The sequence below is a fragment of the Sciurus carolinensis genome, chromosome 4, assembly GCF_902686445.1.
Source record: "Sciurus carolinensis chromosome 4, mSciCar1.2, whole genome shotgun sequence".
Taxonomy (NCBI): Eukaryota; Metazoa; Chordata; class Mammalia; order Rodentia; family Sciuridae; genus Sciurus; species Sciurus carolinensis.
In genome coordinates this window covers 140554368-140580235 of record NC_062216.1, presented here as the reverse complement: position 1 = coordinate 140580235, position 25868 = coordinate 140554368, and the positions used below count along the sequence as shown (strand labels likewise).

At 37.3% G+C, this 25868-nt stretch overlaps 1 protein-coding gene across 2 annotated transcripts in view; it reads right to left on the bottom strand.

Moving 5' to 3' along the window:
* The window catches only part of Tmtc2 (transmembrane O-mannosyltransferase targeting cadherins 2), a 379905-nt gene that overhangs the window by 48929 nt on the left and 305108 nt on the right, over positions 1–25868 (bottom strand). For both annotated transcript variants that reach the window (XM_047549588.1, XM_047549589.1), the window contains exon 10: positions 8419–8533. In XM_047549588.1, coding sequence (XP_047405544.1) covers positions 8419–8533 — 115 coding nt within the window. The remainder of the gene's footprint in view (positions 1–8418; positions 8534–25868) is intronic.

The window sequence follows — 25868 nt, the reverse complement described above, 5'->3', positions numbered from 1 at the left end:
AGGCTCACAGAGGGATAAAAAAGGAAACAGTTTGTGCTGTCAGGAGACTCCCAGGCTAGATGCAGACAACCTTGTGTTTTGGTCACAGGATAAAGCAGGAATGAATGGGATGGTGAAAATAGAATTCATTCACCTCAAGAAACTACCCTGGGTCCAGACAGGCAACCTCCCTCATTTTAAATATGCCATCTTAGGATTCAACATTAAGTTATGTCATATATCTAGAGAATAAAGATCTAGTCACTAATCTAATAATGGACACCAATTAGAGATTCAGACGGGGGCTCTTTTCTCACCACCAACTCATATATGCATCTTATCTGTTGAGTCCTCCTGTCTTCAAACTATCTTTACTCTCAGGGCCAAAAAAGCAAGGAGGTAGAAAAAAAACCTAGATGGTATTTGTGAACTGGACTATGGATAGACCGTGAATTCCCAAGGAATAATTAGACTGAACTGATTCTGTTTTTCTGCCATCCATGAAAAATCAGGTGCAGATCAGAAACAAATATACAATAAGAAAAATCACAAACATCATCATTTGCATATCACAGAACTCCACTTTCGCATAGAAGACCATAAAACTTACATCTGTTACATATATATTTGTTTCATATATTTCATGTGCCTAATTTCTCTCTCTGGTGTGGTTTTGTAATAGAAAAGTATATTTTGGAATACAGGTTTATGACCCATTAGATGTATAAAAGAAATGTGGGAATCGATGGTTATGAAATAATAAGTTAATATACCCTATGGAATGCTTGAAGAGAATCTGATTAAAAGAATCATTCACAATTACCTACATTTTTATGTATTCTGTGAGAGCTGTAAAACTAAATATTGCTAAATTTAAAATTACTTCCTTGAAAATATTTTTAAAAACCTCTAGTGCCATTTAGAAGTAGAACTTTCTTTAGCTGTATAGTTAATAGTTGTAAGTATTAATTTTGAATTAAAAATTACTTAATATGGACAACAGCCACTGATTCATATAAAATATATTTTACTAAAATATAGGTGATTATTTTTAAGGATAACTTATGGAATTTTTTTTTCCAACTAGACAGATGTTCATTCTCATAACAACTGCCGAAGGAAACAGTAGCTAGGTTTTTCTGGATTCCTACCAATCAATAACCTAAGGCTTAGCTTTCAGTTACTTAAAGCTGCACTAATGCTAATTTCTAGGTAAGTTGTATAGTAGGGACAGAAATAAAACTGAAATAAATTAAAATGTATGGAAAATCTTAAGATAGCAAAACCAGAGCCCCACAAGTAAAAACAATGGAGCAAAAAAGATCCTCGCAATGAAACTCCTACAATAAATTGTTTATGACCTTTAAGCCCTTCTTAGATGAAAACTTCTCTGTCAATACACCAAAAGTGCCTTTGGGACTCAAAGTATCCATCTTAATTTTAAAGGTATGGGATAGCAAGTTGAAGAGGTAACATGATTCAAAAACAAAAACAAAAAGATTGTGCTGATCATGTCACTTCACCAAAGGTCCATCTCAGTCAGAAATTCATGATGCTGCATGAGAGTTTGATCCCATTCTTCCATGGCCTCAAACCTTTCGCAGACTACTTAAGGACAGTTAAGCCTCTATCTAGAAAGACTACATACTGTTGAGAACTGGAAAAAATTAAAAGGGAGTAAATGTATTGACGATGATTTACAGTAACCCCCCATCACTTATATTTGAGGTGTAATTTAGGGAGGGAAGAAGGAGTTGGGAAAAATGAAAAGAGGCAGGATAAAACCTGCTTGTGGTTGTGGTCTCAGAATCATCATAAGCATCTTCTTGGATTTGTTAGAAATGCAAAACCTCAGGTATCGCCCATACCTACAACTTAGAATATTCATTTTACAAGGTCACTGGGTGATCTGCTCACATGTAAACACGGGAGAGACACTGAATTGGAAGACACCCACCTTTCAACCTGCTTTGCTTTAAAGACCTTAACAGCTCATTACAATGTGGTTGAAATAAGACTCTCCTGACCAAGGTTGGCAGTAAAATGGCATTTATAATTGGAAAAATCCAGTGACTTTTGAGTGGTTTTTGGTTATTTAAAAAATGTTACAGTAGAGAGTATAAGGCTTACAGGGTCTTGGAGACTCAGTTGTTCTTTCTTATCCTGAGGAATTGGTTACAGAAGGACTCTACCTGTGAACAGATACCTAAATCTGAGGATGCTCACCCCCTTAAATAAATTGGTGTAGTACTTACAGATAATCTATGCACAACCTCCCTATATTTAGGTCCTTTCCAGGTTACTTCTAATACCTCACAAAACATAAATATTATGCAAGTAGGAGCCATGCCGTATTGTTTAGAGGATAATGATTAAAGCAAATCCATACATGCTCAGCAGAGACAGTTTTCCCAGATATTTTTGACCCATGCATGGTTGAATCCATAGATGTAGAAGCCAAGGATATATAGGGCAGATTGTATATATCTCTTGAAGATGTACAGATTGATAGACACATGTGTACATGTGAGCTTTTTGAAAGAGCAATCCAATTCTGTTTCTCTCTCATTTCGGAATTTAAATTTTAAGGCTGGGGATGTAATTCAGTGGTAGAACACTTGCCTGGCACATATAAGAAGGCCCTAGGTTGAACCTCCAACTATCCCCCCACCTTAACCCAAGCAAAAAGCACATGAATTTCATGTCACTTTACAGTAGAATTTATAAAGAAGTTAGTATTTTTAAATTCTATGTTTATAGAATATACAATTAAAAATACTATGTTACTTGACTATAGAATTAAAAAGATAATGATTCTTTTTCATATATTTAGACTGCTCTCTAGAAATTTGGGAAGTAATTGGAACCAGTTGATGGGATACAGTCTTGCTTTTCTTACTACATTGTAAGCAGGTAGTAGGTGAGAGCTTGTACCCTTACACCCAGAAAAGAAAAAAGTACATGCTTTCCTCAGTTCTTAAGTGTGACATGTCAGACACTATACCATGATGATATTTTTAAAAATTTAATATACCTTTGAAAATACAAACTTGGAGTTGTCTCCCCAATGACCATGAATATAATTTCTAAAACTTACCATGTGAAAATAATTTAACAATTTTAGAGAGGTCTGACTATTTAGGATTTATACATCTGGCAACCTGCTATTCTCTATAAATCTTTTGTCCTATAATAAATTCAATAATCATAGCTTCTGGGTGGTCACTCAGTTGTAAAGACAAAGGGAGCCAATGTGCCACAGTGAAAGCACATATCATCCTTGGTCAGAAGACACTAGTTTTACCAACTCTGAGAAGGATTAACTTTGAACCTCAGCACCTCATCTATGAAATAGGAATATTAGTAGCTGCTTGACAGATACATAAGCAGAATTAAGAGGGTGACAGACATAAATGCAAAATACAGTACCAGGCAGAAGGAAAATTCTTTAATGAATGCTTTTCTTCCTTACCAAAAAAGTGGATTAAAACAAACAAAAATAACTCTTCCACCAGAGATTATGAAAAGTGCATTAGGTAAAATTTGTTTTGTTGTACCTGCTTCTCAGGCATCAAATATATTCATGTTCTCCCTCCAGCTTTGAGTTAAAAAAAATAAAAAACCTGAACAAATCTGTTCCTACAAAATGCTTCTAACAGAACAGTTGATTTAATTGTTTATTCTCACAACTATATAGACAAAACTTCACTGATTTCTAGAATTTGAATTCCTTTGATAATTTCCTTTGATGATAACCAAACTGCTTTTGAAGAAAAGAAAAAGAAAGTCTCATCTGGAAGCACTATGTACTTTCCCATTCGATTTAAAGTACTAAAAGTATCACACCATGTACTGTCAATATGCATTATATGAGACCACCCAACATCTGTAATCACCCTCCCTGCAAACACAGTTGATTGATGGCAGCAATGTGGATGCCACCTTCCCAAGCAAGGCAGAAGCAACAAGTCCCTTCGTTGTCCAACTTTCTTACAGCACATGACTCTGTTTTCATAAATCAGATGCAATCTCCAGAATGGGATTCAGAAATCTGCTTATGGGAAGCCACTGTGCCCAGGACAATTGCCTTTTAACATGTGTTGGTATTTGCTCTGCTTGATTCCTTGTAGGTGATGGTGGCACAGCTCTGGGACTGTAGAAGCTGCTGAGGCCTGGGGAAGGCTGGGTGGCTGGGCATTGCTCCTGGTTGTGTCAAAAAGAGCTCCCAAGCTCCCAGAGAGAATCTGTGGACCCCAGAGTACTCCTCAATACACCCTGCTTCTGCTTAACTTGGCCAGACTGGATTATTTAGTTTGCATTTAAAATAATTATGACCTGTACAAGACCGATAGTTTAGGAGTGGATCTATTTTTGTCAATGTTGCTTTCAAATGGTAATTGAAAGCCTCCATCCTGCTTTAGAAAATTTCCCTATTTAATGTTAACTGCTTATTTGACCCATGCTCTCCTTCAGAAATTTCTACTTTTATTAACACTTATGTCACAAAAATTATATATAATATGCTATCTACAGCATTTAATTATATATACATATTTATATAAACACAAATACAGTTATGTATCACATACTAAATATAAAATATATATTTATATAAAACTTTACACATGCTATATGATTTATATAAACACATGAGTATATATCTATAATATATAATTATATGAATATATATATATGGATGTATATAGAATTAGTGTAATTACATACAGTTATAAGTGTGAGTTTCTATCTTCTAGTCTTTGAATCTGTCAGTCACCATTTTCAAATTTTTATGATTTTCCATTGAGTGTTGGGAAAACATGTAGAAATTTCTATTTATCAGTCTATAAATTGTACACTGCTTCTATTGCAGATAAAATTTCAAATATCCTATTCATCTTTTCATTAACTTTTCCAATGTTATCAAGTTCCACTCTCCAACTACTTATTTTACTTTCAGATATATTTTGGGTCAGGGTAAGTTAAGCTGTACTATGGTAATAAACACATTATAATCTCACTGACTTAAAAAAGTTTATTTCTCACTCATTGAACCTGTGCAGGTGACAAGGTAGGTTTGAGTTCCTTTGATTACTTCTGTTACCTTTGGTTATTTGAATCCTCTTGTTTCCAGTCTCCAACTAGGAGAAAGGGAAGAGCTCACTCTTTTATCTTTGGCTTGTATGTGACAATCATCATGTTCACACACATTTCATCACCTAAGGAAGGCCTGTGCAGGTCTTCAACTTCAAAGAACACAGGAAAGGGCAATTCTTTTGTTCTCAGTCAGACACTTTTGGTAACCAGAATTACTAGTACTTCCACACCTCCTAGAGTTCTTGTGAATCACCTTGAAACAGGTATGTTCAAGAACGACAGAACTAGGTATGTTCTAAATGACCCTTCAGTTTTTATAGTCCATCTCCTTCGTCAAGCAGTCTTACTCTGATACCTCTCTGATTTGTCATTCTTACTTGAAATGCCAAATTCAAACCATATATCTCAAAATTTTACATCTGCTTATTCTACAGAGGAAGATCTTCGGGTATTACTGAAAATTACAATCGTTCTGATAGAAGCTTCTCAAATTTCAAGACTCTTAATTTCTCAATAAGATAAAGATATGCCCCTGGAGGGCTAGCCACAGGTACTCATTTCTTTCCATCTAGTCATATCCAGAGGGAGTCACTTTAAAAAAAATTTAGAAAGAACAAGTTTTTCTCTACCTTGTTAATAGATTCTTTTGTTCATTTCAATAGGAATTAGCCAAAAAAAGGGAAGTTAAATCTGTACGGTGGAACTATGCCTTGAACTATAATCTGTCCCTAAATTGCAGATTTGGTTCCTCAGACAAACCATGGATCTATCTAACTAAGTCCCAAAGAGGGAGACTTCATCTTTTTCTTCACATACAACTGTTCATTAAACCTTGCCAATTTTGTCTCCTAAACATCTCTCAGAGAACTCAGCACTTTAGGGAAGAATGACTATCAAAATCAGTTTAGGACTTTGGCAGTTTGAAAGGAAACTTTATATGAACATTACACAACAAAATTTTGACAGCTAACCATTTGGATAAAAAAACATTAAAATATATAAAAAAACCTTTCTTATTCTATCAGCAAATGAAGCACCGAATTATCTTAACTGATAAAGAGATGGGTGTTCAGCTTGCACAGTAAACACTCAAGAAATATTTGAATTAAACACTCAAGAAATATTTGAATTTGATGGAATTGAAAAGCAGAAAAGTTACATAAAATTATTCATTGGGACTGCCACCAAGCTGGGTAGGATATCACTGTCAGGCTGCTATGGTCACATGTGCAGTCAATACAGGAGGGCGTTGAGTGACTGAAACTTAATGAGGAATGCAGACCACAGCAAGTTAGGGAAGGTTCTGAAAAACAGATCCTGAAGATTTCCACATCTCCAACATGTAACAAAAACTTTCCACTGTTTTCTAAAGCTGTTGTAAGTCAGAGAAAATTATGAGTGATGGATTTAACAAGGACGTTTTTTTGTAATGTTCTTATAATGGGTTTCCATTGGTAGACCTTGAATTCCAGATACTGATTTAATATGTAGCAAAATGACCTGTTGATGAAAATACTTATTGTAAGTAAGATACATTAGCCCTATAGAAGCTTGTGCCTTCCCATCCTTACAAATGGTTTATTGTGAATAAAAGCATAGAACAAAAAGTCCTCTTCCCAGCAATATCACCTAACCTTGTCATGAGAATGAAAGTGTTTTTTTTAAAAATTACCCTTGCATTGAAAGTTCTTGAAGATTGACTATAATTCGTTTTATAAAGACAACTAATAGTCAACTGAATTTTGATTTTTCTGTATAGGGTCAGCTTTCTTGGGGTCATCATAAAACAAGTGCCTTAGGGATGCTAAACATTAACAACAGAGTGTAGGCATCCAACTTCAACCTCAGAGTGTAGCCCCCTGACCCCCAGCCAGGCTTGAAATTTCTGATTTCAAACTAACAAAAAGTTAAGTAAGAGGCCCTGAAGATACAATCTAATAATATTCTCAAATGATAAAACAAATTAGTCAACAAAATTTGCTTTAAATGTTGGTTCCTAGGGAACAAGGGAAAGGAGGGGTATGTGATCAGAAAAGAACATGAGGTATATCTGTGACAATGGAATTATACTGTATCTTTTTTTTAATCTGTTCTAATTAATTACACAAGACCATAGAATGCATTTTGACACAACATACATAAATGGAGTGTAACTTCTCATTCTTCTGGTGTACATGATGTAGAATCACACTAGTTGTGCAATCAGATAATATGCTGTAGTTTTGTAAGATATTATCAATGGGGAAGCTGGATAAATGGTACAGGAGATTTCTCTGTATTATATCTTAAAAGTACATGTGATTGTATAATGATCTCCAAATAAATGATTACAAATTAGGTCCTCTATTTTTTCCAAAAGCCATTTATATATGTATGTTGGGATTAAACTCAGGATCTTGTGCACACTAAGCACATGTTCTGCTTCTGAGTTACATCCCCAGAACAAAAGTCCTCATTTTAAAATCACCCAAATGTGAACCAACTCCTCTGCTATTTTTCTTACCTTGTAAGAATAATCTACATAATTACAAGTCCATCAGTAGATGATGAAGCACAAAGACCATAGCATGAATGTCACTTAATGAAGCACTTGGTGGAGGGAATTTAATGGAATGAAATTCATTAAGAATATGGGTGAAGGAGTATACATATTGCAAACGGAGCAAATAATGCTTTTTAAAAACTGTATATATCACTTGAGCTTCATTAAAACATCCTCCTTTAACCTAAAACACCACTTATGGATACACTGACTCTCTTTATATTCACAAGTAAAATCGTTGATGTGCCTTTTTATTTTTTCACTATTGTAATTAGCCTATGTAACAACCCTCTGAAAACAGAAACATTAATGGTTTAGAAAATGTATTGTTTCACAGCACAGCAATAGTACTGATTACAGGGCCATTTTAAGTATTTCATAGGCCTTATGTATATATGTATTTGATAATCCTTCCAACTATCAAACACATTAAAATGCATCCAAATGCCACAATCAATTATAATTAATACAAAAACCACAAATATGGATATGCAATTCGCTGACACAATGTTTTGTTTTGGAGGCATTTAATTAGACAATTATTCACTTCAATTTTGCAGTTCATATATTTTCTGACCAGTAATTTTGGAGGGAAGGGAAAGCAAGTGGGAGGGTGGTCCTCAGTTATTTTCAGAATCCTGAGAGCTCATCCACCATGCACATTGGTCACTAGACTACAATGAATAAAATAGTTCTTATTTTTACACGGATTTGCAGCCTGATTTACATTTATAATACAGAATGCATAGTATGATAGGCAAATCAGGGCATTGGTCTTTTAAGGTACAGTAGCAAAATCTGACCTGAGCATGTGGGCAGCATTGAAGACAACATCAAACTCTGTACTATCCAGCTCGGCTGCTTTTTTTGCCATCTCTGCTGCTTCTATGAGGCGAGCTTCTTCTAGAAGAAATTGACCTGCAAAGTACAAAAGCAAGTGAGCTTCAACTCAGAAAATGGTAATTGTAGAAAATGATAAAACTGCATTTAAAGAAGAATAAGTGCAATGGTAAAGGTGATTTGAGGCTAAGATGTAATGTCATGCTCATTATTTAGTCATATTTTTTATATACCTTTCCTTTAATTGCAGAACATTGCAAGAATTCCTTTTTTAAAATTCTTTTTTCTTAAATGTTCTCTAGACTATTTGCTAAAAATGAACATATTTAAAGGTATATTACAAATTTGAGTTGAGATGATTTTAACAATACTCTAAAATAGCTTCTGTCTCTGACGCACATGCACAAGCAGGTCTATCCATATTGATACACTTATTTCTTACATTAAAGTTATTGAAAGAACATAGGCAGGCATAACAATGACTCACTCTGAATTAGACTCAGTAACAGAAGTGGAGAAAATGTTCATAAGTTCAAATTTTTGAGACTACTTTCAGGTCAGCTTTGGAAGGTTAGAATTATTGCAGGCAGAGTCACACAACTCCCTAAAATTGCACCTCAAGAATTGCTATGTAATACTATCCTGGAAACATACTGCAAAGGAAAAGAAAAATGTTGGGTCGAATTTTAAGGATGCAAATATGTATACAGAATCAATAGATGGCATCCTTTTATACCTAGAGATTTACTAAGAGCAAAACTATGATGCTAAGCTTTATCTGATATGTATATTTAAATAGAAACGAAATTATTAAGGATAAAGGATATGCTGAAGCCATCTATACAACTGCCAGACTTATGGAGTTATGGTCTAATTATCATCTCTTGTTGTTTGGGATTCCCTTTTCATTTAAAGTTCAGGGCTTTACAACTAGAAAAGAATAGTTATAAAAATGAGTTGCAAGCCATGAGCTGCATACAGAAACAGAAAAACTATAAAAATGGTAAGTAGTGGTGGCTGTTGAAAGAGTTGAAAGCCTGTTATTTACTGTTCCTCTAGTAACTATCACAAATTGTCTTTCAACCCCCAAATATCTCCTCTTAAAGTAAAAGGGGAAATATGTTTTAAGGATTTATAATAATCAGCAGTCATGGCTTGATTTAAGTATTTTAAATGTTGATTAGTTAAAAGCTGGTGAGTAAAGTTAAACACGTGATTATAAAGCCTATTTTAAATCAAGAGACATGGACTTGGACTTGGACAATGCGTAGCTATTTTTACAAAATATTTCACACTATTTTCTTACATTCTGAGTCTTATTCATCTTCCAAAACAAACATAATTCTTGGGCCAGAAAATTATTAAGGAAACAGAGTTATTTGCAAATAAACATATTTATAAGTAAAAAAGATGGAAGCCCATCTTCTAGTTAGCTATACTTGGTAGAGATTATTTTTTAAATTAAAACAGTATTAATTACTACCTGTTTTTCAAAAAAACAATATTTAACTAAATAAATGCTTTGATAATTATTTCTGTGATATTTAAACAAAGAACAATGTAGGAAACACGTTAAGGTTTGAATATAAAGTGTCCCCCCAAAGTTCAAGCAAATGCAGGAATATTTGGACAAAATGATTAGATTACAAGAACTGTAACCTAATCAGTCCATCCTAGTTTGGATGGATGGACTGGGTGGTAACTGTAAGAAGGTAGAGCATGGCTGGAGGAGGTGGGTCACTGGAGGCATGCCCTGGAATGGTTCATCTTCTCAGTATTACCCGCAACCCCAGCTTCCTTCTGCCATGTGTTTCCCCATGATGTTCTTTCTGTCTCCCTTTGGGCTCAGAGCAATGGAGTCAGTCATCTATGCACTGAATCTCTGAAACTGTGTTCCCCAAATGAACTTTCCCTCCTCTAAGTTGTTTGTGTTAACCATTTGAGTCATGGCAACACAAAAACTGACAAAAATAATACTACTTATGAAATTCTTGTATATGCTAATTTTACATATATGTAGATATGAGATGGCATTTAAAGTGCATGCTTTTGTTTAAAAGAGTAAACCAAAAATTAGATAATACATGGCATAGTAAAAAATACCACCTCCTCACATACTTCTTAATAAATGACACAAACATAAGCCCATTGGTTATTTTGTTAGAGATTATTTTTAAATTAAAACAGTATTAATTACTACCTGTCTTCAAAAAACAATATTTAACTAAATAAATGCTTTGATAATTATTTCTGTGACATTTAAACACAGAACAATGTAGGAAATTAATTATTCTTTTTCTTTCCAGGCAGCTATTAATGCTGAATGTAACAAATTAACAGGAAAATGCAACAGTTAATTGAATAATGAAGGCTATTTTCTTAAAACTCATTACTCCAGACTGAAAGGGGAAAAGCAAATATATTAATTTTGGTTAAAACAAAAAGAAAGAAGAGAGTATAGCTCTATTACATTCACACAGAAAAAGAGAAGGATGCTGACATGTTGTCTATGTGCTGAAGATAATGATACTTTGTAACACATGGGGTCAGTTTACAGGTGTGAACAGGGCAAAGTCTTCTAAAAACTTTGTCAATGTTAAGCATACCTTTTATGTTCAAGGACAACAAAAAAACCCAACATGTACTACTGTGTAAAATCAAATATTCTACTTTATCACAATAGCATTCTTTATATGTTTAAGTAGCAATGCCATGCAATATGCATTTTGTAAACTGCTTGCTAAGTCCAGAAACTATCCCAAATGTATAATGTATTATGGTAAATGTTCCCAGGTCAACATTTTATAGTAGACTCTATCCATCCTATTACTATTTAAAAAAATGGTATCACAACATATTATTTAAGCATTTCCATAATTCCACTGCTCTTTTCTCAACAGGCCATATTATCTCAATAATCTGGTATAAGAGCTCTGCTGTGATAAAGGCATATTATTAAGTGATAATTGTTTATTATTTTTTAAACTGAATTCAAATGCCTGTACCAATACTGAAAGTAAATTATTATTCTGCCATGTTATACAACTACTGATTGTGTTGTGTATCAGAAATCCATTTGCTTCTATTGCATAGATATGCAGCAATTCGTTTATCCATTTACTCACTGATAGACATTTGGGTTTCTAGGTTTCCATTAAAATCTCTCTCTACATGCCCAGTAATTTTGCACTGTATTCTGAACACTGCATGGAAAACTTCTAAGAACCGTAGATGTTTTAGATAACACTATCTTTCACCACAAGGTGGTTCTCTTTCAGTTAGGCATAAGGAATGAGGAACTGACCACAATCCCATTAAAAACTGGGCATGGTTAGAATATACTGGAGTTTTAGTAAGATACAGTCTACCTTTACTTTTTCCCATTCCTAAACTTGACCTTTCCAGGCTTTAACAATGACTGATTTTTAAAAGAATACAGTCCAGAATTGTTGGAAAATAGAGTAGTAAACATTTTAAATATACAGAAACCGAAAAGAGAAACAAAAATATACTAGCCTTCTTCCTAATAACATCCCAAAGAAACTCAATGGATTTGTTTTGGAATGGATTTTGGAATAATGAGGAACAAATTTTGCCTGTACCACTTCTGGAAGACTCAAATCACTCCTCTGTAACCAGATTTGCCTATTATTACTTCCACCAGAAACCAACTTCTTTGAACTACTCATGCTTCCTGCAGTGTACTCTACTGCTTCATAATCTTACTGGTCTGGACTATTTGGCCTCTAAGGTTTCTTGTTCTCTAAGGTTGTCCCTTCCTAATCACCATTTCTGTCTCATCCACGTATAGTAAATAAGTATCTTTCATTTTTGTGGCCTACATATTTTCTTCCCAATTTCTAATAAGTTCACTGTAGTATAATTTATCATCTAAACCAGAACACTTAATACAGGAATATTATTAATTATGCTTGAACCAGGGTATTAATCAGAACTGTACCAGGATGACCACCCCCTTAGAGCATGAGTGACAAGTCAGGTCACTGGGAAGTGAACAGTTTGTATAATAAGGCACTGAATCACTGCTAGCAGAAGACACAGGAGCAGAAGACCTAGGAGTTCTTCAATGAAAAATTACTGTTGAGTCCACTAAGACGGAGACAGATCTGTGGTATGGTCAGCAGGAATATCTGCTGGGACACAAAGAGTGTGGGTACTACAAGATGGGACCAGGATTCTGAAGGAAAAGAGAGAGAATGAGGAAGGCAGGCATATCATAAAATCCCCACTAACTGATGGGTTTACCTGGATTCACTTTATTTAGTGTTCATCAGAACCACCTGGGGTACTAAAAGAGCAAGAGTCCCTTTCCAGAGTTTCAGAGGCAGTAGGTCTGGATAAAGTCTCAAATTTGCCTTTGTAATCAGTTCTCAAGAGATGCCAATGCTCATAGGCCATGTCCACACTTTGAGAGTTAGTATCTTATCTTATAAACAAAATACATTTTCATCCTACTCTGGACTCAGATTACACCTGGGATTAGTTACCAGTCCAATTTAGCTCTTCTGGTCATCAACTGCACCTGGCATGTCCTTTCCCCTATTATGTGGCACAATGACTAGATTACACTCATGTGCAGGTAGGAAGATGCATGTATCATGATGACATACTCATTAAATATGTTTAATCTTTCAAAACTCTCAAGGAGAGTTAAGAGTTTTATCTTTCACATGCAAGAATAGATTTCTGAGAAATCACTTCTTATCCACATATGGGAGACAGCACATCCTTTGTGTTTGGTAATTGAGTAAAAATTGCAAATAAAGAAAATCTTTTTTTTTTTTTTTGGGGGGGGGGGGGTGCTGGGGATCAAACCCAGGGCATTGTGCTTACAAGGCAAGCACTCTACTGACTGAGCTATATCTCCAGCCCCAGAAAATCTTAACTAAAATATATTTTGTTATCTGTTATTGTTGCTACCATACTTTATTTCTTTGGTTTGGAGTTTGTCATACCAAGTTAATTACCATCATTTTACTTCATTTTCTCAAATCGAAAGAAAGAACAAAGGAAAATGAAAAAACAAGTTGAGAACTTATAAAAAAAAATGTGAGTAGGGAAAAACAGAAGATTCCAAAAGAGAAAGAATTCCCTAGAGACCCAGAGATAAAGAGTCTAAGTCTCTTCAGAGACTGAGGTTGGAAGAGGGAAAAAGCAACTGATAGTTCAGGATTCAACTGCTTCAACATCAGAGTCATATCTCCTCTGGTCATTTTTATTCACTCAATGAACCATTACAAACTACTTGTTAGTTTTTTACCAATATTTCAATACCACAGGCCTGTGAAGATCAATCCTTCAGTAATTCCTGGATTTGAAAAGCTTTGTTAAGCCAGGCACAGCAGCACATGCCTGTAATTACAATGACTTGGAACTAAGGCAGGAGGATTGCAATTCAAGGCCAGCCTCATCAACTTAGTGAGCTACTGTCTCAAAGTAAAAATTTTTAAAAAGTGGGCTGGGGATCTAGCTCAGTGGTAGAGCACCACCGGGTTCAATCTCTAGTATTGATGGGGAAAGAAAGCAACTGTGTCATGAGGTAAAAAGCAGTGAAAATGTAAGCTGGCCTAAACCATAAGGTCAAATAATGCTTTGTAAAATTTCTCTATATAAACTCCCTAGATTAGTTGGGACCAGTCATTTTGTGCAAAAAATATTAAGGAAAACTCACTCTTAAATTAAATGCAACTAAATTAAAGACCCAAAACCATCTATAATAGGTGTCATTCCCATGCAGCTTTAAAAAATGTTCAAAGGCAAATTAAAATCTTATTCGGAAAGTAACAATTAAAACACAGCAGGTACACTAATTCCCCATCCAGAATTATCTGTCCTCTTCCTGTACCACCCTATATCAAATCATCATTTTACCTTGAATTACAGCAATATTCTCCTATATAAACCCTGTACTTCTGCCCTGGACTCTACAGGATGTTCTCAAAACAGCATTCAGAGTGATCTTATTAAACTGAAGTGGGGAGGTAATGAAAAATGGTGGAATAAGACAGACATCATTACCCTATGTACATGTATGATTACAAGATGAATCTACATCGTGCACAACCATAGAAATGAAAAGATGTACCCCATTTGTGTACAATGACTCAAAATGCAGTCTGTAAAAATAAAAAAAATTAAAAAAAAATAAATCCAGAATTAAAAAAAATAAAATCAAAATGCAGAAAAAAAAATGGAGGTCAAAGTGCATCATGCTAACACTGTTAGTTTTGTACCAGCATCCAAGAATCCTTACCCTGGACTGACACCTATTGTAATATTAGGCCCTTCCCCACTTAATCTTCCTTTAACACATCAGGGGAACAAAGACTTGCTCCAGTCTTTACTTTGCAATTTCCTCCACCTGGAATGCTCTTTCTTCAGATGTCTCAGTGGGTCACCCTCTAATCTCCTAGCACATTGTGGGGATTTAATAAATATACCTTTAAGGGCATGACTAAATTAAATAATAATACATTTTGGTAGCTACTTGCTTCATCTTCAAATGAAGAAGACAGCATACATCACTATGCACTTTGGGTCCAGTTCTTCACTCCTTAGTGATTTTAGGCAGGACTGCAGTAAATGCCCACAAGTGCCAAGCCATGCACCACCTCCAAGAGTTTGATTCACAGGGAAGATTTTGTTTTGTTTTGTTTTGTTTTGTTTTTGGTACAGGGGATCGACCCCAGTGGTGCTTACTGAGCCACATTCCCAGCCCTTTTCTATATTTTATTTAGAGACTGGGTCTCACTGAACTGCTAATGCCTTGCTAAATTGCTGAGGCTGGCTTTGAATTCTTGATCCTCCTGCATCAGCCTCCCAAGTCGCTGTAATTACAGGCATGTGCCACCGTGCCCACCTTTATATCTTATTCGGAGTCAGAATCTTACTAAATTGCTTAGGGCCTCATTAATGTGTGAATGCTGTCCTTGAACTTGCAATCCTCCTGCCTCAGCCTCCCAAATTGCTGGGATTACAGGTGTGGGCTAACATCCAGCCACAGTGAAGTTTTTTATGATAGTTCCCTCTGGGCTTGAATAATATATGGTCCTGTTTTTAGATCTCTGATTTTCTCTTAGACCACAGATTTAATTATATCTTCAAAGATGTATTAAATTCAAGGCAGTTCAAACTATGTAATTTGATTAGCATCTATAATATTCCATTATATTATGGAATGTATTCAATAATCTAAGAACAGAGGAAAGAAATAATCTAGGAGGAAATAGTTTCTGAAGTGACAATGGGTTACCAAGGCTGCAGCCATTTCTCCCCTACCATTTTGCTGCCGCCATTATTCTGTCCCCCTCACATCATTTTACACTCTAGATTGTTAGTTCGAGAACATCTTCATCAGTCATTGATCCAGATTGTTACTCCACAAACTTCCACTACTTAAGAATAGCTCCCCCACCATTTTCTCTCTCTCTCAGTCTCTCTCTCTCTCTCTCTCTCTCTCTCTCTCTCTCTCTCATCCTTAAGGGCAGACATTCTGCCCGTCTGTTTAATAAAACCTCTTGTGTGAGTTCCCATGTCTGGAGTAGTTTTCTGGGTGCTTTCACTGGTGCCGTGATTCAGGCTCTTCTACCGCCACTTAGGCAAGTGGAATCCCCTTGTCCACCACATACTTCTCTGTGTTGGATTTGAGGGATGCCTTTTTCACTGTCCCTCTTCATACTGACTTACAGGATCTCTTTGCTTTCACCTGGATTGACCCTCTCACTCAGTTTATTCTCAGCTGTCCTGGACACTTCTCCCACAGGGATTTTGGGAAAGCCCTCACCTCTTTGGCCAAACACTGTCTCATGATCTCGCCTCTCTTACTTTTTTCTCCTCCTTCCTCTTAACAGTATGAGGATGATCGTCAATGTAGTTCCTCTCTCGAGGACTCTCAAGGAGACGCTATTAAGCTTCTAAATTTTCTGGCTGACAGAGGGTATAGGGTCTCTCCAGCAAAGGTACAGCTTTCCCAACCTCAGGTTATTTACTTTGGAGTCAGCCTCTCACCTGGATTTAAGGTCATCACTGTAGAGAGAAAAGTATTGTTGCAGGACATGCCCGCTCCAACTACCCAGGAAGAAATCCTTTCCTTTCTATAGTTAGCAGGATATTTATGATCCTGGATCCCAAATTTTTCCATCCTGGCAGCCCCCTTGTATGAGGCTTCAAAGGGCACTACCACCAAACCTCTCCTCAACCCAGTGGAAACCCCTTTCCAGATCCTAAGGAAAGCCCTTACTCCAGCAGCAGTCCTACACCTGCCTGACATCACCAGACCATTCTACCTATTTGTCTCTGAGAAAAGTTTGTTTGCTCTGGGGGTCTTAGGACACATGTTCGGTCCCACCTTCAGCCCAGTGGCATACCTATCAAAAAGGCTAGACCCCACCATTAGAGGCTGGCACCATGTCTTAGGGTATTGGCCGCAGCATTTGTCTTAACCGAAGAATCAAAAAAACCTTTCCTTTGGGGTTCCCACTGAAGTGCTCTCACTTCATCATTTGTTTGAACTTTTTACTTATAAAGGTCTACAAACTCTACCACCCTGTCAGGTGTTAGCTTTGCAAATTGCTCTTATTGAGGACTCTTCCGTTTCCTTTAAGATATGCCCTCCTTTAAATCCAGACTCCCTCTTACCCCTGCCTTCCAACATACATGCTTCAGTAACCCGTAGCTGCCTTGAGACTCTGGAAGTTACTCCCCTGCCCCTCCGATGTTCAGGAGGGGGCCTTATACAACCCTACTTTCATATGGTTCACTGATGGGAGCTCTTTTCTCCATGAAGGGATCCATTGGCCTGGATATGCCACTGTCTCCCTGGAAAAGGCTGCAGAGTCAGGACCACTACCTAACACCACCACCAAACAACAGGTGGGACTAATCACTCTCACCCCCAGATTCACCCTCGCAAAGGGAGAATCCCTCACAATCTACCCTGACTCCAAATATGCTTTTCACATTATCCTTTCCCATACCACTATGTGGAAAGAGAGGGGCCTTCTTACCACAAAAGGGAACTTCATCACCAACTCTAGATATATCCTAAACCTCCTAGAAGTTCTTCATCTCCCAGCAACCATAGGCCTTGTACATTGCCAAGTCCATCAGACAGACCAATCATTCATCTCTTCAGGCAACAAACAAGGCAGATGAGGAGGCTAGAAGAGTGACTCTATCATCCAAGCCAGCCCCCATCTTGACTCCCCATGATCCCTTACCTCCACCACCACCCAACAGGGAGATACTTTCCTACCTCCACCGTCTATTCCACCCCAACCTTTCTTTGCTCTCACAATTTCCTAAGACTTATTTGCAACTATCCTCCTCTGACATTTCATTTCTGAAAGAATTCTCTTCCACATATGGAGTTTGCCTACAAACCAATCCTACAGCTGTCAGACCTCCCACTTTTCCAACTCACCAGGCCCATGGCACCATTCCAGGGGTAGACTGGCAACTTGACTTCACTCACATGCCCACAGTAAGAAACTCTAAATACCGTGTAGTCATGACAGACACCTCCTCAGGATGGGTTGAAGCCATCCCCACCAACAATAAAAGGGCACTAACTGTCTCTGCCTTCATCCTTGATGAAGTCATTCCTCATTTAGAATGCCTACCTCCTTCCAGTCAAATATTGGGCCGGATTCATCTCCCAAGTTTCCCAAAAACTTGCCAGGGCTCTTGGAGTCCCTTGGCATTTCCATATTCCCTTTCATCCAAAGTCATTGGGTAAAGTAGAATGAACAGACCAAACTCTTAAAAATGTCTTAACCAAACGTTCTTTAGAACTTCACCTTAACTGGGTTAAACTCCTTCCTCTTGATCTTCTGCGTCTTCACTCGCCCCCAAAGAAACCTGCTAATAGCTCCCCTTTTTAGCTGATGTATGGTTGTTCCATCCTTTCCCCCTGGGATAATGCCCCTTCCTTCCCCTCTTCCTTCTCATATATTCATTCCTCTCCTAAACCACATTCAGGTGTTTCTATGGGGTTATGCCAACTCCTCCCTGCCTAGACCCTTGTTTGGCACCCTGGCTCTGCCTCCTCAATAGGAGACCATGTTCTTATCTCTCCTCCTCAGGAGGCTACAGCCCCTCTATCTCCCAAATGGCAGAGACCCCATGTGGTGATCCTGGCTATGCCAATGGCAGTTAAGGTGGGAGGTTTACCAGGATGGCTACACATTTATCTGGTTAAACTACTCTCAATCCACAAACTCCTCTCCAGCATCTAACCCTCAGGTTTCTTCCAACATATACTTGGCCACCCCAGTGGGACCTCTCCAGCTTAGGCTGAAGATCATCAAGTCTTCCACCCTTCTTCCCATTCGGGAGGCCGAGGACCAGAACACCTTGGCACCAGACGACCACACCAAATCATGAGGACTGAACTGCCAGCCACATTCTTGCCTCCCTTGCCATTTGCCCTGTCTGCCATTTTCCTAACTATTGAATTTTTCCCCAATAGATCTGTCCAGGTGCCAGCCATTTCCTCTCTCCCAGTTTGCTCATGTGACTTCTAGAAGACAGACTCCTACTGTCCCCCAGGGATGATTTGCCCATTTTACACATGCTCACAGTTGATGCTCAGAGGATCCACTCTTAACACAGATAATCACCACCACACACCAATTACTCAATTTAACTAACTCTCTCATGGCGCAGGGATGTTGGATGTGCATGAGAGTGGAGCTCTCTCATCTCCTGGCTAGTACCCTAGACTTTAACAGCTCTTTGACTTTCAACAGCACCTCCTCAGAGAAAGTGGATATCACCCCAAAATTATAAGGAGTGCCTCTCCTCCAATTTGCTTCCATGTGCATATCTTCCAATGGAAGCTACACTGTGCGTTCACTCGAAAAAGGGAAGCACTCGCAGGAAGAGTGCTGCTTCTATGTCAACCAATCAGGTATTGTTAAGGACAAGATCAAATAGCTGCAGAAGGTCTTGGAGAAGAGAAGGAACGAATTTACCAGAGGATCCTTGTGGCTCATTTCAGACCAATTATGGCAACTTATTCTCCCATTTATGTCCCCCATCCTTATAATTGCAATCATACTGGCCTTTTCCCCCTCTGCATTGAAATTTCCACAAAATGAGATTCAAAAAAATTTTCTAATCAGACTATTAATCAGTTTGTATTACAGGACTATCAGGACCTCATAAAGGAAGAATTGGAGCCTGGCTACAAGTGCACTCCCCAGGGGAACTAGCCAGTCCCCAAATCCCATCTACTGCAATGGCATCTCCCTCCCCTGAATCAGCTCTATGCCCATGCCCAGCAGGAAGCAGTTACTGAAGATGGATTTTTTGCCCATAGGCCCAAAAGGGATTTTATAAAAACAAAAACAGGGTAATGAAGGGCCAATCGGTTAACAAGGCTGCAGCCATTTCTCCTCTACCATTTTGCTGCTGCCATTATTCTGCCTGCCCCCCATGCCATTTTACAACCTAGATTGTTAGCCTGTGAACTCCTTGTCAGTCATTAGTACAGATCGTTAGCCCACGAACTTCTACTACTTGAGAATAGCTGCCCCGCCATTCTCTCTCTCTCTTTCTCTTTCTCTCTCTCTCTCTCTCTCTCTCTCTCTCTCTCTCATCCTTAAGGGCAGACACTCTACTCATCTGCTTAATAAAATCTCTTGTGTCAGTTCCACCATCTGGAGTGGTTTTCTGGGTGTTTTCAGTTTCCTCTATGGGTTAATATATCCAGGAAATTTACACTGTGCCTTCTATACATAAGATGGAGAGCTACTTGCAGTGCAAAGTTAAATGCAATATTCTTAAAATAGTTCTAATCTATCAGTGGAGTAAGCAGATTATAGGGATAGTTTAACTTCAAAAAAGCATATAAATCTGAAAGAGGAGGTACAAAATAGTACAGGTGAAATGCATCATTTCTTGATGGAAGTGATTTTTTGGTTTTGTTCAACTTATAATTTAAGTTGAATAAACAAAGAATAAAGGGATCAAATAAGGAAATTGCTTGAATGTTACCAAGAGTTGTATAGCTATACAGTTGTGTAGCAGCAGCCAGACCATGAAGCAGAACATTACCAGCATTCTAGTAGCCAACTATCTGCACCTGGGGACCATCTTGAGGACTCAGATGATTGGAACTGGAAAAGGGCTATGACAAAATATTTGTATTGACTGGTTTCTGTGTCACGGTGGTAGTGAGATGAGCAGGGAAAGCAGGGCATGAAAGTCTTCCATGGGTGTTTCATTGGTGAAGGGAGAACCATATTATCAGGGTAAAACAGTGATTAGGACTTAGATCTGTTGTCTGAAGGGGATGCTGCTGCAGAGAGGATGTGTGTTAATGTGCACTACCTATGCCTAGGAGGATTTAAAAAAAAAATAGGGAAGAAATCCTTCTTTTCTGTGCCTCTGAGGGAGACTTGCTGAGTGTTTTTCTCTGAGCCCCTAGTCACCCTGGCATTTTAGCTGTGCTCTCACTTTTAAAACCAACCTCTCTCCCTTCCTCTTTGATTAGTTTTACTGCTTTGAGTGTCTGTCCTCTTGGCAGTCTGAGTTAACAGAAGTTCCATTTTCCTGACACAGGCCTAAGGTGATAAATGTGCCATAGTTGTTGGACAAGAAAACAGGTAGTCCAGGTGAAGAAGGAAACGACACCCAGGAGATCAATCTGAACTGCTTGTTGTGAGGTTAGGAGGTTTTGAATCTAATTGAACAGAAGGCCAAAAATGTGTCCCAAATTGGACAGGTGGCAAGGAAGGTGTCTAGTGCAAAGGAGATTAGAGATTCGGCAGACCAGGGGCCCTGTGTGCACTGGAAAAGAGGTTGGGAAGGTGAGCAGCACGTTATTCAATTTATTTTCCCTGACTCTTTTCTAAAGGGTTAGGAGATGCCAGAAACCATTCATATAGGTATGGTGACTCTCTAGTGGAGAGTGAGAACTAGAATGGGATCAGTTAGAGAAGAGAGAAGGGGTGGCAGAGGAGAAAAAGGGAAAGAAGTGAGCAGAGGGACAAGAAGGGAAAGTAGCACAATCACATTAGTAAGGATAAGGCAATAAGTAGATTCAACACAGATCAAGTGTGCTTCCAAAAAGGAAAGTCAGTCCACGCTGGGCTTCCATCTGTACAGTATTATCACATAAAAATGAAGGGAAAGAAGTCACCCATGAGGGGTATAATCTCATGAAGGACACGGGAGTGAGTGGCCTCATTTAGTTAAAGGACACTGGAAGGAATGAGATGACAGAAGACAAAAGGATTCAAACACAGGTGCTGTAGTCACTGAAGTACAGCTCTGAGACCAACCTGACCAGGGAATAGCCATGGAGCAGGGTGGTTCAGAGTCCAGTGCTCCCACCCGCTTCCCGGGAAGAGCTGCAAGTCTTCTCCTTGTGCCTCCATATCATCTCACTAGGCTTTCCAGATTTGCCCACCAGGCACAGAGCTCTTAATGGCAAGAGACCCAAACTTTGAGAACAAATGTTTTAATTAACTAGCAAGAAAAAAAAAAGAACTACAAATAAGAATCTCAAAAAGCATTCCGTCACTAAATCAAAATAGCCAACACATATTGTGTGTGTGTGTCTCTTCCCATTTAATCATCACAAAATACAAACTTCACTGATGCTACAAAATTCTCCCAGAATAGCCATACTGAGATGGCCAGCTATGGAGAAAACCCCTTGGGACTGACCCAGTTAAGTGAACATGTACTTAGGATAATGAAAACAATCTGTTATTTACCTTATGCAGCTATATGGGCTGTTAAATACAATATCTACCCTCTCATTTGTCATTTATTCATAATTCTCATTTTTTCTTGCAATTACTTCCTTCCTCTCTGGGCCTTCTGTCTGTATATTGATGGATAAACCTTCCCCTTTTTCTTAATCCCAGTTTTCCACTCAGTTGCCTCTTTCTTTAACTTCTTTCTGTCCATTATTTCTATACCTGATCCAAATTTTTCCTACACAATTTATTCATTCTCCGGAATATATTTTAATTATAATTTTAAAATAACAAATGTTCATTGCTATGATTTACTGAGCATATATTATATACTAGGTACTTCATAAAATTAAATAAATTCTCCAACTTTAGGCAGAGTATCTCGTGTCTTAAGTAGATCAATCTTTTTACAAATTTTTTTAGTTGTTGATACACCTTATTTTATTCATTTATTTATATGAGGTGCTGAGAATAGAGAGTGCCTCACACATGAGGCAAGTACTCTACCACTGAGCCACAACCCCATCCCAAGTTGATCAATCTTTTACTATTTGCTTTAATGAAAATTATTTTCTAGAAGTTTACTGTTTGTCTTTTAATTATATTTTTTGGGAAACACACTATTAATCCCTTAATTTTTCCTTCATTCTTTGTTTTTTAAACTTAGAAAGTCTCTTCTCTGTTTCTTCCCATTTTAAACATGGGCAAGTTTTAATTCTAAAATGTTTTAGAAAATATCTTACTAGTATGAACAGTAAATCTTACTAATTTTAGATACATGTTTAATAGGGTGAGGCATGAAATAGTTTAAAACAACATTTATAAAACTCCTAACTGATTGTACTTCTATGGACTGCCTATGCTGTACTTGCACCAGTAAAGGGACTTTATTAAAAATACACATTTTTCCATATTAAGTATTTAGCATAATTTTAGTCTCAAAGTAATTTTTGCAGAGTCACCCAAAACACATTTTCATTTTTAATCAAGGCAAGACCATAATTTTGTTCACTATTTAATTTTAAAAACTATTGCTTCTGAAGTGACTGAAAATGAAATGATTCCATATGATATCACTCCATGTCCATCTTCTAATTTGTTTTAATAAAGCATCCACAGGCCTCTCACCAATTCAAGTCATGGAGTACTTCAAACCTCCTTTCCGTGTTCATGGTTGAAAGGTTAAACCCAATATTTTAGCAATCTTTCCCCAGAACTTACTTTTTTAAAATGAAATTGAAATGATATGTAAACCACCCTACAGAAAAACACAGGATATTATCAGCAAAAAGTTCTGAACTTAAAAGTTGGAAAGCTGGACTTCCCAAATTGTTCTTCAACTAATTACTTAGGAAATTTCTGATTCAGGAAATCACTTAAACATTCTGGAACTTCTGTTTTATTAGTCAGATGTAATTGGGATCCATTTTAACCTCACAGGTATTAAATCATCACCAAAAAGATCAGAGGTAAAAAAGAAAAAAAAATACCGGAAAGAGGGCAAAGTATTTGATAAATAAGATGTTTTCAGGATTCTAAATTTGACAGTAGAGTCAACTAATAAAAATCTGGAAAATTATAGTTTTTAAAAATTCCATACTTTCTGTGGGCTCACAAGGAAGAATGATTTAATAACTGAGCCTCAGTTTTGGAAATGATGTGATGGTTGTTGAGATCAACCCTCTCACTGTTGGCAATGTCTGAATTTTTCTAATATCCTTATAAACACCACATTTGGAAATTTTCCGTGGGTAGTCTTTTCATAACCTGGCAGCTCTCCTAATTCAGAGGCTCTTCCTTCTATACAGCCACATCTAGCTGTCTTCTTGGCTCTGTCCTTGAACTGTTTCCCAGGCACATGCTGTCTTCTACCTTAAGCACTCTCTGGATTAATGCTCACTGCACCTCCATTTCTATATTTCGACTGGGGAGCTGCTACTCATCATTCAAATATTTGGTAAATATGAGCTCATCAGGTGAATTTTTCCAGCATCCCAATCCCCCTCATCAAGGCCCCTAAATCATACAATTTCTCCTTTCTAAAAATAATTGTCATGACTTTTATAATTTGTACCTTCCATACCACTTTGCCAGCTTGCCTTTTCCCTGATGTGCCCGGGTATTTAGTATGGTGGTTGATAAATATGGAGCTGGAGACTTGAAGATGTTCAAGACTCATTACTATACACTCGAACCTTTGGAAATAGAAAACATCACCCAGAGAAGACCAATACAGACAATGAAGGTACAAGCATTACTCTTAGATAAGAGATAGACAGGAGAAAAAGTTACTTATCAAGGTCCACATAAAAGATCGCTTTGCCCTAATAGCACTTTTTTTTTTTTTTTTTTTTAATTACTATGGATCGAACCCAGGGTCTCGCACAGGCTAGGTGAGCACTCTACCACTGAGCTACAGCCCCTGCTCATTTTTCAAAGTTTTATACCCTGTCCTTAATATCTAATAAATTCCTAACTGCAAGGATGTGTTAATAGTAGGTAACTTATACTGAATATTTAATGACTAAATTATTTTAATCTATATCACATTTGCCACTATACACCTAAAGAAAAGATGTATAACATATTTTATATGATTAAATATTTTTTCCTTAGACTTTTTTAAAAAAGGGGCTTGTGTTGACCTTGATTCTTTTGGCAGAAGCTCTCTTCTGTAGACAAGAGAATCCACAGAGAATCCCTTGAATTACAGACCTACTTGAGACATCAAGACACCAAATCCTCACACAGATTTATAAACTAAATTTCATTAAGACTCTTGTTGATTGCTGTCACACGGACATGGAATACACTGTAAGCTTGACAACATATGAATACAAAAATATGGTTTGAAATCTATTTTCTACACATTTCTTAAAATTTTTGACGAAACAGTGAAAAATGAATATATATTAGAGACAACCTGAAATCTGAATACTGGAAAACATTTTAGGAGCCCACATTAAGTTTTTAAATTTAAAGACAAGGAATCTAAATTCCAGAGACTCTGTTTTTCCTCCAGAGACTACAGGTACCCCAGAGGTCAACATTTAACTCACTCTTGGAATCAACCAGCAAGTCAACCTGAAGGGAAAAGGGGTGAGGGAGGGGGTTTACTCTGCAATGTAGTTCCTTTCTCTGAATGCAAAACCCACGGATTCAAAACACAAGTAACTGATAGCATTTAAAAATATCATCTTCTAATCACTATTGAAGCCAATATAAATTCCTATAATTCCCTCTGTTTAGTCCCAACTCTATGGTATTTTCCAAGTCGCTTGTATCATTAACAAGCAAACTTAAAACACATAATCACCCAAGAGAGTGAATTTCCCATAAAACAAAATTTGCTCACTCTCTGGCATTTTCATTGGCATTTGCAAAAGCATTTTTAAAAGACTCAAAACACATATATTTAATTTAAACGTTTATTTTTAAACTGAGGAAGTGTTTTTATTCATTCAATCTGTGGGTATAAACACCCTAAGAATATATATAGGCAGTAAGTTGGCAATGAACTGATATAGGAATCATAGTATATATTTTCTTGGACTTGAAATAATAAAAAAAATTCAAATGGAGAATTCTTTCAGTGAATTTTGTATCCCAGATCCAGTTCTAGAATGGAGACAATCCCTAACTGAGCTCAATAAATATTTATTGCACATTACTGTGAATGTGGC